General features: G+C 43.3%; 1 protein-coding gene across 1 annotated transcript in view; it reads right to left on the bottom strand.

Moving 5' to 3' along the window:
- Positions 1 to 262: 262 nt before the first annotated feature.
- LOC124235146 (thrombospondin type-1 domain-containing protein 4-like) overlaps positions 263 to 15,014 on the bottom strand; it is a 175,051-nt gene continuing 160,299 nt past the window's right edge. Inside the window, exons 10-12 of the mRNA XM_046652755.1 lie at positions 8,598 to 8,777; positions 4,843 to 4,987; positions 263 to 4,388 (exon numbers count right to left, since the gene is read on the bottom strand). Coding sequence (XP_046508711.1) covers positions 4,246 to 4,388; positions 4,843 to 4,987; positions 8,598 to 8,777 — 468 coding nt within the window. The 3' untranslated portion in view covers positions 263 to 4,245. The remainder of the gene's footprint in view (positions 4,389 to 4,842; positions 4,988 to 8,597; positions 8,778 to 15,014) is intronic.

Genomic DNA, 15,014 nt, shown 5'->3' with positions numbered 1-15,014 from the left:
CATGAAGTCCTTGTCACTGTTTTTAATAGTCTGCACCCCTCATCAGGATTGAGCATGCTCATCCGAATGTTAAACGTTATCAACATTCTTAAAGTTTCCGACAATAGCAAATATAATATGGTATGACTCTCACCAATGTTTTCTCCTTCTGTAGCCTAAATGTCTCAATTTTTTTCCCCCTGTGTTTTCTTTGGGTGGTTCCATCCCACTTTCTTGACTCACAGTAAGCTTAGTCAACTGAAACTCTTACATCTTTCCCATCTTGAACTTGTATACTTTTTATTTATTTATTTTTCAATCCAAAGGGAGGACTTCGTGTTGTTCCCTGGTGAATTTCTAAGATCCAGGTTTTGTTCTAGTCTCCTAGATCTTTTCGGATCCAGAGCCTGTCACTCAAGCCATTAGCTCTCCAAATTCGTGCCATCCACCAATTTTATCAGTAAGGCCTCTAACTTCCCATCGAAGCTGTATTAAAAATGTTTCACATGGCAAAGATCCAATGTTGGCCTCCGCCTGCCAGGCTAATTTGGGCTCCCTCAGGTTTGGTTATTTAGCCTGTTTTAGGAGAAGTCACGTTTCTTTTTACCACTTATATTTATGTGTTCCACATTAGAAAACTGATATTCCAATTCTAAAATGATTCCATTAAAAAAAACAGGGCGCCACTGGTTTAGAAAGGTACTAGTAACCTCTAGATTTCTCTCTCTGCCACACAACTTGATGAAAATAAATTAAGCTAGTGTCTCTCATTTTTCATCCCTCTGTAAGGCCAATCTTTGTAAAGGAAAAAGAGTGTTGAATGCTCAACACTTTGAAGATAAGTAAATGATGCATACTGAAGGAAATGAAGAAAAAACCAAACTCCAAGAACCCTGGACCGAGAAGTAAGGCAAAGGGACAGATCTGAGCGCTAGCATCACACTGTAGCTCCCTGAGGGCAAGCACAGGCCTTGCTCATCTCGGTTCCAGATTAGCTGGAAGGTAGTGGGCGCTCAACATGCCTTTAATGAACTGAACTGGCTCCCTCTAGTGGCTGGGTTTACAACATTTTTTTTTTTTTTTTTTTTTTAGCGTCACCTCTTTTATACTATTCCTTTTCTATGGGGAGAAATGCAAGTCGACGTGAGGATGGGCAGGGTCCACTGCATTAAATGGCCTTTGCCTAGGCTGCAAGGGGGCACAATTTCTTTCTTAAGTAAGTGAAAGTAAAAAAGAAAACTATTTCTGTTTGGAGCTTTGTTGATTTTGTGAGAAAAACATGTAACAGCTTTAATTCATTTAATTTTAAAATTCAGAGGAGAGAATGCGGCAATCTAGTACATAGGGGGGAAAAAGCAGTATGAAAATGTAAATTTCAGTTCTGCATTATGGCCATTTAAGGGAACAGGGAGAGGATGGACAAGGAGATGGCAGATAACGGAGAGGAGAGGCTGAAACAATGGGGTGCCAAGAAAGGGGGAGGAGGCATGCCCGGAGGGAGAGAGTCATCAGAAGGTCCCACCCAGGAAAGTTATCACTGGAAATACTAAAGGACTGGATCATATGTGTTGTGCTAAAGACAAAGGCATTTAGATATTGATATAAGAAACAAGGATAATTTCCTAGTAAAAGTTGGAATTCTAAGACAAATAAGTTGATAAAACCCCTGTTCTAGTAATTTAGAACCTCTTCAGAGATGAGTGAATTCCAAGAATAGCTCAACTATTTGTTGGAAGATAAAAAAGACCCCTAATTAAGGTATTTTTTCCCCCTGAAGACATGAGATTGATCCACTTGCTCCCACCCAGTCCCACAACTACATGACGGCCACTCTCACAGGAGGATCGCTGCCCTTTTGGGTAGTGTGTGGCGGCCACAGGACAATGTTAGGTGTCAAGGAGACAAAGCCATCATTGACCTAGCCCAGTCGTGAGAATCCCAAGTTAAGGACCTGGGATGTTCACCTCCAGCCGTATGGAGAACTCCCTTTTAGGATGGAGAGCTCACTCATGTATGGTGGTCCATGCCTCTCCTGGGCAGCTTCGATGGCTAGAAGCTTTTCCCTTAATTTGAGCTGACATCAGCTTTTCTGCTCTTCCACCCATTGATCTTGCTCTGCCCTTCAGCATGAAAGAAAGCATCTTTTAAGAAATCCTTCCAATGATTGGCTAGCTCAGCAAGATCTGAGAGCAGCCATACAAAGGAAAAACTCCCCTGAGACAGGAAGCAAAAGCAAGTGGTGAGAGGGAGAGAGTGGGCCCTGGGCGGGACACCACACGCTTGGCTTCTCTGGTCTCCTTTTGCTTGGTGGGCATGGGCTCCTGGGCCTCAGCCCAGTGGCTTATTGCACAAGTTCCATAAAATCAGGAGAGATGGGGGTGCTTCTGGGAAGTGATGGCTGGGGCTCTCTAGGAAGAGAAGGACACCCACAGAAAGGCCAGCTAGAGTTTCTGAAAACCCTAGGGTCGTGGGAAGCTGATGGAGTGCATCAGACCAGGCTGGTGTCTCTTCCAAAAGCCCCAAATGATCATCAGATTAGCAGATTTTCAGGGGAAAGGGCTCACGGCAGAAACTCAAATGCTGAGAATCCAGGCGTGCTTTCAAAGGGAAACAGGCCAGGGAGCATGGTACTAAATAAGATAAATTTTCTACAAGCTTACGATTTGTTTAGCCTGATAGTTTTCTTAATGAGTGAGTGAAATAATATATCTAAAATACATATATATATATATTTCTTCTTCTTAATTGGTTTTTCAGCTAGTTCACCTTTCCATATGTACTGTACCCGCCTTCCAGCCTGAGGCCTCTGGAACTACAGAGTTAGGGGAAGTGAAGCAGGGAAGACCCTGCCGCTGTGGCCATCACTGGAAGAGTTCACAGCCCCTTCTCCCAGGTTGGCTGCATTAACGTAGATCTTAATGCTGAAGTCTGGAAGGGGAGGATATGGGTTGTGAGTCATGGGAGAAAGGAGGGATGCAAAGTCACAGAGAGAAATCCATAAGTCAATCAAGAAAGAGCAAAGGGAGACTCTTTCTAATGGAAGTGCAGGGTTTGCTGGGATAGCTTGGTTGGAATTCCCGGGTGATGAGCGTGAACAGCCCAGGAGAGACGGCTAAGGAGGGGAGAGAGCCTAGGGCAGAGCTGTCGGGAAACCTGGTCGGGGACACGAAAGGCTCTGTGGCCAACGGGACCCTGATGTGTGATTCCATGGGAGGAACCTATCACTGGCGAACAGAATCAGTGTTTCAGGCAGTCACCTTGTTGCCCTCCAATGGCCTTCTCATCTCATGGGACAATTCCATTCCTGATGGGGTTTAACAAACCTGCAGAGTGCTGTAACCAGGATCCATGACTTCCTGGGGGAAGGCATAAATAGAAACAGACTTCTGAAACAACTGAGCGCAGGGGATGACGTCCTGACCTCTGGTCAGAGGAAAACTCAAAGGCCTGGGTTTCATGTGCTGAACCGGAAACTTCTCAGCCTCTCGGTCTGAAATGAAGCCACATCCTGCAGACCCAAGACTAAGGCCTCGGGGTGAGGGCTTTGTGGTCAGACGCTTGGGGTCGGGACTCAGCTCTGCCACTGAACGGGTGACCGTACCCGGCAGGTCAGTTACCTAAGTTGAGTCTCAGTTTCCTTGTCAGTAAAATGGGGATAATGATTCATTCCCTGCCTCCCATTCTGAGGCGCTGTGAGCCGCTATGAGCTAATATCTGTGAATACACCTGCAGAACAATAAAGCTCTATACTGACAGGAGATATCTGTGTCGTAAGGCAGGAAAACAGCCTAACGTCTTCGAGAATGAAAACAGGCACTGTGGGCTGAGGTAACAGGGAAGTGGGCGTCTCAGCAAGGCTTCTGGGGCTCTGGGGTGGGCACTGCCCCTCCGACTCCCCAAGGGCGCTGATATTGGAAAGGCCGGTAGCACCAGGGACAAGGCAGTGCCCAGTCAGGGCCCGACCGCTGACCTAGAAAGTGCAGGCCGGGAGTCTGGCTGAGAGCCACGCGCACTCCCCACCGCTTGGTTTTCAGGGAGCACAGTTGGCAGGTGCCACGTTTCCCAAGGAGGGGATGATCAGTTTATGGCGATGCTCAAAGGACAACGTGGCTTTGCTCCTGGGAACCACGTGTACACTTTACACGGAGGTGGTGACTCAGTTGGCTGGCAGCGCATCGGGCCAGGGAGCCCCTGGTGGAGCAGGAGCCAGCCAGTCCCACTGCTCACAGACTCCCTGTCCTGCCCTACTGACGGGGTGTGGGGGTGTTATCTGCTCCCCAGGAAGCCCGGCTGCCTGTTGGCCACGCGAGTGCAGGAGGCGCAGCAGGCTGTCTTGTAGTAGTTGTAGACGCAGAGCCGCGCCTGGACCACCACGTTGCAGTTGTAGTACCTGTCCTTGCAGTTTTCATCTGCAGCAGAAGAGAACAAAAAAGACTCACTGAACACAAGAGGCAGCCTGTACTTACGGAAAGAGAAACGCAGCTTTCAATCCTGGCCTTACTGTTTATCACATGAGAGGTGTGAGCGTGGGCTAAGAGCTTATGTTTTTTCCTTTAAACATAAAGCTGAAATCTCACTACTTCGACCTTAAGGATGACGGAAGCAAATCTCTGCATGCACTTCCATTTTAATCAGTTCACAGTTAAGTTGATCTTTTGGTGAGTGGCTTGGATGGCCATCTGCCACAAACAGCCACCTTAAACTGTGAAACTTATCATACCGAAAGGATTTTGACCCCTTGAACTCCGTGGCTAGGCACAAGGTCACAGAGACACCTAGATGGGCTTGGCATTGTCACACCAGAGAACTTGACGGAGCTGAAGAAAGACGAATCTTTACTCCAAGATAGGAATCCCTACTTACCAACTTCAGGGACACAGTCCTGAGGGTTACAAGATTCTTTCTCTTCTGGTTTCAACTGAGGGTCACAGAGATTACTTAGGGTCATGTCATCTGACAGACAGCGCACTTCCCGGACCCGGAAACCGCCCTGGCAGCTCTTGGAGCACTGCAAGGGGACAAAGGGAGAAAGGTAGATTCCTTGGCAGCCAACAGCTCAGCACAATGGAGAGGGCAGATACTGGAAAAGGTCTAACATCTCCCAAAGGAGACAGAATATTCACACAAGCTCCCGTGAGCCTCTCCACCGGCTTCACCACTCATCCACTGAGGCCCAGTCACGTCCCAGCTCTACCCCAGCCACGTCCCCTCCTCACATTCTTTTGACAAAAATCTGGACATCATATAACTTCCTCCATAATATTTCAGTTTGTAGCTCTAAAAGACAAGGACTCTCAAAAAATTACCACAATCCCATTTTTACACCTAGAATTAACAATAGTTGTTTATTATTTTCAAATATATATATATTCAGTGTTCCTATTTCCATGTCTTGTGAATCTCAAAGATTTTTAATAGTTTTTTTTTTTTTTTTCCTAATCAGAATCCACATCAGGTCTGCACATTGCCATCGGTTGACATGCCTTTTACAACTCTTTAATCCACAGGTTCCCTCCACTGTATTTTTTCCCTTTGCACTTTATTTGTTGGAGAAACTGAGTCATTTGTCTGGCAGAGTTTTTCATAGCCAGGATTTCGCTGACTGCATCCCCACGGTACAGTTTAACGTGTTCTTCTGTGCTCTGTATTTGCTGTGTATTGGAAGTTGGATCTAGAAGAGGCCTTAACAGGTGCAGCTTTGATCCTTTTCTGTGGTGAGACTACTTCATAGGATGCGTGTGGTTGTCTCTCTTTTGGGGATGTCAGCAGCCATCGATGAGCAATGCCCAGATCCACTAGTTTAATTGGGGTTGGAAATGGTGCTAATATTCTACCACTTCTTCTTTCTCTAGCTGGGAATCTTTTCTAAAGAATCTCTCCTGCTGCCTCTGCCCCCGCCCCACACATTTTGTCTTTGGTTGCCCAGCGGTACAGCTTGTTTAGGAAAAACAGAGTAAATGCTCCATTATTCCCCTTTATTTATCAGTTTTCAGAATAACAGGTTAGTTCCTCTAACAACCTCTAATAGTGATTAGCTTATTATTATTATTATAAACTTGTTACAAATGGATGAACTTAAACATATATGATGTGTTTCATTCAATTTATGGTAGTTATTATTTTTCCTGATGCTCATAATGTCCCATCAATGACTAGCGGGAGCCCCTAAAAGTTGGTCCTGGGGTCTCTGGACATGCACTCGGTTGTCTTTGAGAATGTCCTTGCTGCCTGGTTTGAAAAGATAGTCCACCTAATTTATACGTACATGGTCCCAGATCTGGAATCAGCCATCTCTCTAAGAATTCTTGGTTCCTTTTAGTGGACAGTGGTATTTTGAAACCACATTCTGGCTGACAGGCAGGCCCTTTGCTACTGGACTGTCATTGTTTCTTGGCTGTTTCAGTGGATAATACTAGAAAAGAGTTTTTTTTTTTTAAGATAAATTGATTAATGAGTTCATACTGACATTGCTAATTCGAATTCAGGACAATAGGATTTTCACTTAAACTTCTCCTATCTTTTATCTGTATCTTCTTTCTCCTAAGTTGAGGACCCTATTTCTCAAGGATATGGGGGATAATAGAGTTATACTCTCATATTTTCATATATACTATCATAGTACCATAAAGTATACTACTCATTTACTTTATTGCACATTATATACCCAATCATCTCAGGATACATCCAACACTATCACTAAAAATGTGACTATTGCAAACAATGTAAACATTTTTCTGCAATTCTTCTTGTCCTTACGGATGGACAAATTACTACATTTTAAAACCACGTGCAATAGTGCTGATGCCCCCAATAGGGTACATATTTAGCTTCATTTGTTTCATTGCATTTTCCATTTTTAGGGATTGCTTTTTAAAAAAATTCAACTTTGTTTTATAATTATATAAAATATTTACTTAATTTCACACTCAAATTTATAAAACAAGGCATGTTCCAACATTGAGCTTCCATCACTGTCTTTGCTATGATAGTAACCATTTATTTCATATTTGTTTCAGTCTATTTATTTCTTTTTAAATTTACAGACAGAAAAATTCACTTTTTGTGGTGAACAGTTCTATGAGTTTTGACAAATTCCTAGAGTCGTTTATTTCTCACTGCAAACAAGACCCAAAAGTTCCATCTCACACAGCAAATCCCCTCGCGTTTCCCTTTGTCGTGAGATTCACCCACCGCAGCCTCCGGCAAAATCACTGACCTGTTCTCTGCCCCTACAGTTTTGCCTTTTACAGAATATTATGTAAACAGGATCACACTACATGTAGCTTTTGGGGTCTTTCTTTCACTTAGCCAAGTGCACTGAAGTTCACCCACGTTGTCGGAGGCCCCAGCAGTGCACTCGTTTTTGTTGCTGAGCAGTGTTCCGCGAGTGAACGTCCCATGGTTTGTTTATTCATCCACCTGTTGAGGGACATCTGAGTTGTTTCTTGCCAAGTGTTTTGGAATTTGTCTCTTTGATGTGGCCTGGTGAATTTGGCTCCTTCTAGACTCTCCGAACCGAGTGGCAAAATAAAACAGTGACCTGTTCTAACATTCTCAAGGGTCTTGGCCAACATCAAAATCATTAAATTCCATTTCCCAGAAGTTGACAAAACACTTCTGAAACACAACACCTCCTTTGTCCCCACTTGCCCCTGAGATGCGCTTGACCACACACTCGAACGGCCGTTACCACCGGAGTGGACACACACTGTTTGGAAATAGGACTGTCAGCTTTTATTTGCATATTTCATAAGCAAAATCCCTTTCCTCACCTCTAAGTGATTCTGACAAAGGCTCTGGCTTCTATTCCTGGCTCACCGACAGCCATTGCTTGAAGATCTTCAGTGACACAAAGCAGAATGACTCCCCACCCCCACCCCGCCACGTGTCCAAGCTGTGTTAGAAGGTTCCTGGCAATGATGCTAAGTAAGTTTTATGTTTCATGAAGTTTCTCGAAAATAAACTCTTCTACTTGGAAAAAAAAAAGAATTTTATCACGATTTCCATTCTTTCCCATTTCATTCCTTAATAATTTATCTCTGTATTAACTGTCTGTCTCTGTCTCTCTTCATTTACATACTACTCTCCCTCCTTACAAAAAAGATTTTGCGATGGCTTAAGAAATACTTAAAGGGCTACAAGGTAAAAAAAAAAAAAAAAGAAAAAGAAAAAAGTGAGGAAATTGGGGTAAAAAGAAGATAAAAGTAGGAAAAAGAAAGAGAAGCCAGGGAACATTGGCACACAAAATCCACTTTGTAAGGTCTGATAAACTCTCTCTTAGAGATGGGCCACAATTTTGGCTCTGAGTTTCCTAGCAGCCAATTCAAAGAGAAAAACAGGATCAGTCCCATAATCCACAATCCATGTTGTCTGTAGGATTTTAAAAAGTGTACACAACACACACAAATCAAGATCATCCCAGGCTCCAGCTCCCCCACCAAGCAGGCTGAGCCCAGGGGTGCCCCAACAGCAACCGATGAGAGCAGATTGCAGTAGGGAATCTATTCGAGGGCTGAGCCAAGTGCCTGGCATCTAGTAGGTGGTCCAGGCGTATCTACGGGAAGAAAGCAGAAGAATGATGTACTCTTGAAATCTCTATCAAGAGCACCATGACTTACCATGCTCCATTCTGTGTTAAACCATTTGGCCCCACAAGGCTTGAGGTGGCAGGATTGCTGGCTGGGGGGTCTCTCCAGGAAGGAACATTCATAGGGGTCAAGCACTTCAAAAGTATCTGCATTCTTCCTAACACAAATCACCTCCCTCTGTTGGGTCCCGCTCCCACACTCGATGGAACACTAGAGAAAGAAGCAGAGAAGGACGGGTGTCACATGATGGAAAGAGGACGAGAACTACCGTCCACCAAGGGATGTTTATGAATGCTTTCCATCATCAATTCAGTGAGGGAGAGTGCATGGGCACCTGGGAAATGTTTCTGGAGGAGAATTGCATGTGGATTCCAATTTTCCTAACAATTCTGTGTCTAGAATGGAGACTTGGTGTCCTGAGTTACCACAGCTTGAGGATGATGGTCCCTCCGATCCTGGTCCCTCAGTGCTGAGGGTGAAATGGTTTCCTATAGACTCCCCCATGGGAACACACCAGCTAGTCAGTTTCGTTGATTCTGTCCAGTAGACTCTGACCACTCTCACTGTGAAACTAGGAACTGACAGTCTCGTTTATCTGCTGGTCTCTTAGAGGGTGGATACTGGGAATGAATTAGTCTCCCAGAGCCTGCTCACCTGTGGATGAAGGGCTAAGTTAAGATTCACACAAAGCTGAGAAGACAATCTCAGACTTGGGACAATGTCACCTATGGTCAACCCTCCCCTCCCAAGACGGTGGCCAGGAGGAAGCCTTTGACCCTGGAGTCCAATCCCCTTGCTTCCTAACTTGGTGCTGAAGCTTGCTATAGTTGTGGCCACAAAGAGGCCAGTCAGACTCTTAGACCTGTTGGCGTGTTGTTAGTTTACGGAAATACAACGCATATAACTGCTCATAAATTTCTCTATTTAGTATCTATTCCTTTGTAAAATGGTTTTTGTTTATGTTTGATTTACTCTTAATACTTTTTGGTTACAAATTTTAAAAGCTGTGATCTATATACTTTTAGAGACTTTCAAGAATCTACTGCCTTTATGAAAAGCCTGTAACAACGTCTACAGCTGAAACTCTTAATACTAGCCTTGCTTTTGTACACAGACGCACAGTGAAATAAAAACAAGGGGAAAAAACTCCACACCTCTGCAGAAAAAAAAACACAACCCAATCAACAGACTCTGAATTAGTCACACAAAGCGCAATAAACATCACCATCAGCAATTTCTGCTTTGTGTCTTCTTTTCTGCCATTTCATAGACACAGACATCCAGAAAACTACAGGTCTTCTTAGTTTTCCTATTTTCTTCCATGTTAGTTAGTCAACTTGTCTGCTTAGTGCTGGAGGTTGAGTGCAATCCCAGCATCGCAGGCAGACGGTATTCTATCTCTGTGGTTTGTACGTGCGTGTCATGATCTGTCGGACCTGGGTTTTCCCTGGATGTGGTCTTTCTCATCTGTGTAGAACAATGCATGTCGTAACATGTTAGTTCCTTATTGATTGGAGTGTATTCAGTATATTCATGTTTTGTCTTTTTCTTTCAAGGGTTGCAGACAATGAAAGAATCAGAGGCAAGAGAGAAGCAACAGGCTGCCAGGCAAAGGCAGGAGGAGGAGAGCCGGAGGAGTGAGGGTGTGTGTGAAAGGTCCGGGGTGGCAGGAGCAGGACGCTGGGCTGAAGTCAGGAGAGGCGGAAACTAGTCTAGACGTCGTCACGAATTGGTCTTGTTTCTTTGGCCAAGACATTCGCTTCCCCAGGGCTCCATTATCTCACCTGCAAAGAGTGGGGTTTGGAAACCTGACCTGAAAGACCTCTGACTCCTCTGAAGGTCTCTGTCTCTACTGAGTGTTTGGTAGAATAGCAGACCGTAAACCTTGACCAAAACCTGAAGTTATTTTATGCTGTTCAGAAAGTTCTTGAAGATGTTAGGTGGTTAAGGGAGAATGAGCACATATCTCGATGTTTTCTGACCCTAAATGCCCAGAAACAGCAGAATAGTTGTGTGTGGGAAAAGTGAATGGATGTGTGTGCATGAGACAGTATCTGAAAACAGGAAAGGGTACTCATCCTCAGTGGACCAGAAATCCTGGGGAATCTTTGAGTGGTGAAAGGCAGATGAGAGTAAATTGAAGGAAAAAATCACAGTTCAAAATGCACACAGAGAAGGGCTCCAAGCAAAGAGGGAGCAGCTCAAGTGCTTTAGGCGAGAACAGTACGGACACAAGAATGTGAGGAACAAGAGGGAGGCTCGGACGAGGAAGGGTGATCAGCTAAGACAATGACCAGACGCCTGACTGTGCCAAGGAAGAAGTGAAGGCATTTACCCCTACTGGGAGCATTCAAGTCCAAGGGCAAGGTGAAGACATTTTCAGATATTCCAGGGGTCAGAAAACTTAGGGCTTATGAATCTTATTAGAAAGACTTACTGGGTTATGGTCTCTAACAAAATTAAAAGAACCAGGGAGAAGACACAGGATACAAAAGTAGAAGTTGGCAAAGACATCAGTAAAAGCTATTGTTAATAATGGATATACAGTTTCTTTTTGGAGTGATAAAAATGTTCTGGAATTAGATAGTGGTGATGGTTGCACAACTTCATAAATATACTAAAACCACTGAATTGTATACTTTAAAAGGATGCACTTTATGGTATGTGAATTATATTTCAATTAAAAAATCTTTGGAGAGGAGGAAGTTATGTTAAAATCTAAATTAGTATTTTCTATAAAATTAATTACCGTTAATGTGGAGCTAAATCCAGATGATGTCAACATCTTTTTGGAGATCTTATAGATTGAGAGAGTGGAGGTAAATAAAAGGGGACTTAAGGCTTCTGTTTTCTTTTAGGAGAGGATGTGGTTATTGATAACTTGACACTGATTGAAACATAAAAGTTTAAAAGTCTGTGTTAGGGGCCAGCCCGGTGGTGCAGTGGTTAAGTTCGCATGTCCTGCTTTGGTGGCCTGGGGTTTGTTGGTTCAGATCCTGGGTACGGACCTACACACTGCTTGGCAAGCCATGCTGTGGCAGGCATCCCACATATAAAGTAGAGGAAGATGGGCACGGATGTTAGCTCAGGGCCAGTCTTCCTCAGCAAAAAGAGGAGAATTAGTGGAAGATGTTAGCTCAGGGCTAATCTTCCTAAAAAAAAAAAAAAAGAAAAAAGAAAAGGAAAAAAAAGTCTGTGCTAAATCTTTTTTCTTCTGTTATCACTAGACGAAAAAAAAAAATAACATTTATAACTTCCAAAGTGTAAGAGGGAAAAAACAGAATTAAGGAAACCTGCCCAATAAAACGTGTGGAAAGGAAAGAGGAAAAAACCCAAGAAAGCACAGCAATAGAAAACTAAACAGAAAACACAAAATAAGACAACAGGGAAAAGTCCAAACATAGAAGTGATTACAATAAATGTAAATGGTTAAAATTTACTCTTAAAAAATATACACTTGCATATTGAGTAAAAATAAAGACAAAAATAGTTCTGCATACCAAAGACACTATTTAAAAATACACATGAAGTTGAGAAATGTATACCAGATGAAAATCAACAATGCAAAATAAGATACAGCAAATATCAGATAAAAATATAATTCATAGAGAAAGGCATAGAAGACAAAAAGTAATATTTACTAGGATAAATGCTTCCACTGAGAAGTGATAGCAATTATGCACGTTTCCACACCTGCGGCTGTACTTTGGTGGCTCACTGATCCAAGACCGCATGAGAATGGAGACGTCTGCTCAGACGTGAATGAGAAGAAATGTGATCCAGACACATGGGCAGATAAGAGGGCTGCTCCCAATGACTAGACACTGTGAAAGACCCCTCAGAACTAAGACAATCTAAGGGTGAAGTAAGCCCAGAACTGACAGAGAAGAAAGGAAACAGCTGGGCATGAATAATAGACTTGGCAGCATACCTTATGAATAAGAGCTGGGCTATTTTGCCTCCAGAGTGAAAAAGACTCCCTAAACTGGACAGGTCTTACTCTGTCAGGCTGGCTTTCTCAAGCCTCAACACAGCAACTACTAGCACCTGTGCTTACAACTTTCCGGGAGGGGGGTCTCTTTCCTTAAATCCATAAAAGTCCCAGGGAAGGACTCTGTCTGGCTCGGCTTGGGTCATATGTCCATCCTGGACTAATCACTGTGACCAGGCTGGTGGGGTGTTCAAGATGCCAACCCTCATTCAAACCACGTGACAGGAAGGAACATTTATTTTTATATTCTGAAGTCAGTTAATGTTTAAGACTTACCTTTCAGTAAAGAAGAGCTCTATTTTATTTTCTCTAGGGATAATGTCAAATTCCCAGGGCAGGGAGGTGCCAGCAGGCTCCAACATCCTTACAAATTCAGAACCAAAACCTTTGTCCACATTCAATCATGTTCTGACCCTTTTAGACAACAGGGCAATACATTCCATGTTTCTTATCTTGGCAGAAATAAATGCTGCTTCACCAGGATTCGCACCACTCTCAGTTCTCTGAGCTTAGGTCTAGAGTTAACAGGAGGCCCACAAACAAAGAAGACCCTGAATCCTGCTCCCCTCTCCCCTTCCGAGATTGCAGGCATGCCAGCTGAATCACACTGCTCATCCTCACTGTGCGTGAAGACCGTTATGATCTGATATTACAATTTCACGTAAGACTCTTCCCATCGCCTCAGTTTCCATGGATATTTGGTGTAATTGGGGTCCCATATACATCCCGCTTCTGAACTATCTTTGGGGTTTAGATGCTAGGTGTGTTGCTACCAATAATGAGACAGAAACAGCCACCAGAAAAAATAATAAAGACTGGAGGAAAGAGAGCTAATATTTATTAAGCATTTCCCACGTCCCAAGCAATGGGTAACCCCCTTTATATATAGCATTTCATGAACACCCATTACAATTCTAGGAAGTTGGTATTATTATCCTCATATCGGGATATCTGGATGAGGAAACAGGCTCAGAGAGGTTAAACTTACCTGCCCCAAGTCAGAGAACTGAGGAGAGGCAGCACTGGCATCTGTTATCAAGCATATCTAACTCTGCTATCCTCTAGGGTAGCACTGGAATACTTGAATTCTCTTTCTTTCTGTTTTCCATATTTTACAGTTTGCATTATAAAAACATTAAAAGAGGGGCTGGCCCAGTGGCATAGTGGTTAAGTTAGTGCGCTCTGCTTTGGTGGCCCAGGGTCCACTGGTTTGGATCCCGGGTGTGGACATGGCACCGCTTGTCAAGCCATGCGGTGGCAGGCGGCCCACATATAAAGTAGAGGAAGATGGGCAGGATGTTAGCTCAGGGCCAGTCTTCCTCAGCAAAAAGAGGAGCATTGGCAGTGGACATTAGCTCAGGGCCAATGTTCCTCAAAAAAAAAATAAATAAATAAATAAAGGAAACTTGAGAAGAAAACATTTGCCCATATTGTTTATATAAAATGCCATACTTTGAAGTGGTTGAGATAGGCTCCATATATCTTCATATTCTGTTTGTCACTTGCCATTATATCATATGCACTTTCCACATCTTCCTATCATTGTTATTGTTACATAATATTTTAAAGAGTTACGATATACCATAATATCCCTAACTACCCTGCCGTCATGAACACCTCTGTTGAAAAAGCCTTTTTTCTTCGGTTAATTATTTCCTTAAAATGAATCCCCAGGAGTGGGGTGACTGGGTTAAGGCAAATGAACACTTTTATGGTTCTTGACTTTTATTGCCAAATTGCTTTCCAAAGGGTTGTATCAATTTACAAGGACAAGGCAGTCCATTTTTTCAGGGGCTGTTTTTAAAGCTACTTAAAAGGAATAAAATTCTATATGGAGCCGGAGGCCCTGATAATGTGTAAATCATGACCATCAGCCAAAAAGCCCTTGGAGAGCCAGCCAGCCCCGCGAGCCAAGTGCTCAGTGGCCCAAGAACTCACAATGTTGATGGAAATCTTCGCAGGGCAATGCGAGGGAAGGGTCGTCTCAAGTTTTCTTAGGGGGTTCATGTTCAATTTTGGAACCGTAAATCAACCGATTAACTGAGTTACTTTATTAAAGCATTCGGTATTATCAGTTCTTTACAATGAACAACCTCAACTTGTTCTTTCTGCTTCTATCTTTCTGTCAGCTTTATTTGGGTACAATTGACAAATAAAACTGTAATATATTTAAAGTGTACACATGATGATATACCTTGTGAAAGGGTTCTCACAATCAAGTGAATTAAAAACACACTCATCACCTCACATAGTTACCTTTTGTGTGTGTGAGAACGTAAGCTCTACTCTCTTAGCAAATTTCAACTATACAGCACAGTGTTATCAACTGTGGTCACCATGCTATGCATTAGATCCTCAGACCTTATTCATCCTATAACTGAAACTTGTACCCTCTTACCAGCCTCTCCTCATTTCCCCCACTCCCTAGCCCCTTGCAATCACCATTCTATTCTCTG

This window comes from Equus quagga, chromosome 2 (assembly GCF_021613505.1).
Source record: "Equus quagga isolate Etosha38 chromosome 2, UCLA_HA_Equagga_1.0, whole genome shotgun sequence".
In the NCBI taxonomy this organism is placed as follows: domain Eukaryota; kingdom Metazoa; phylum Chordata; class Mammalia; order Perissodactyla; family Equidae; genus Equus; species Equus quagga.
This window is presented reverse-complemented; position numbering and strand designations above follow the sequence as displayed.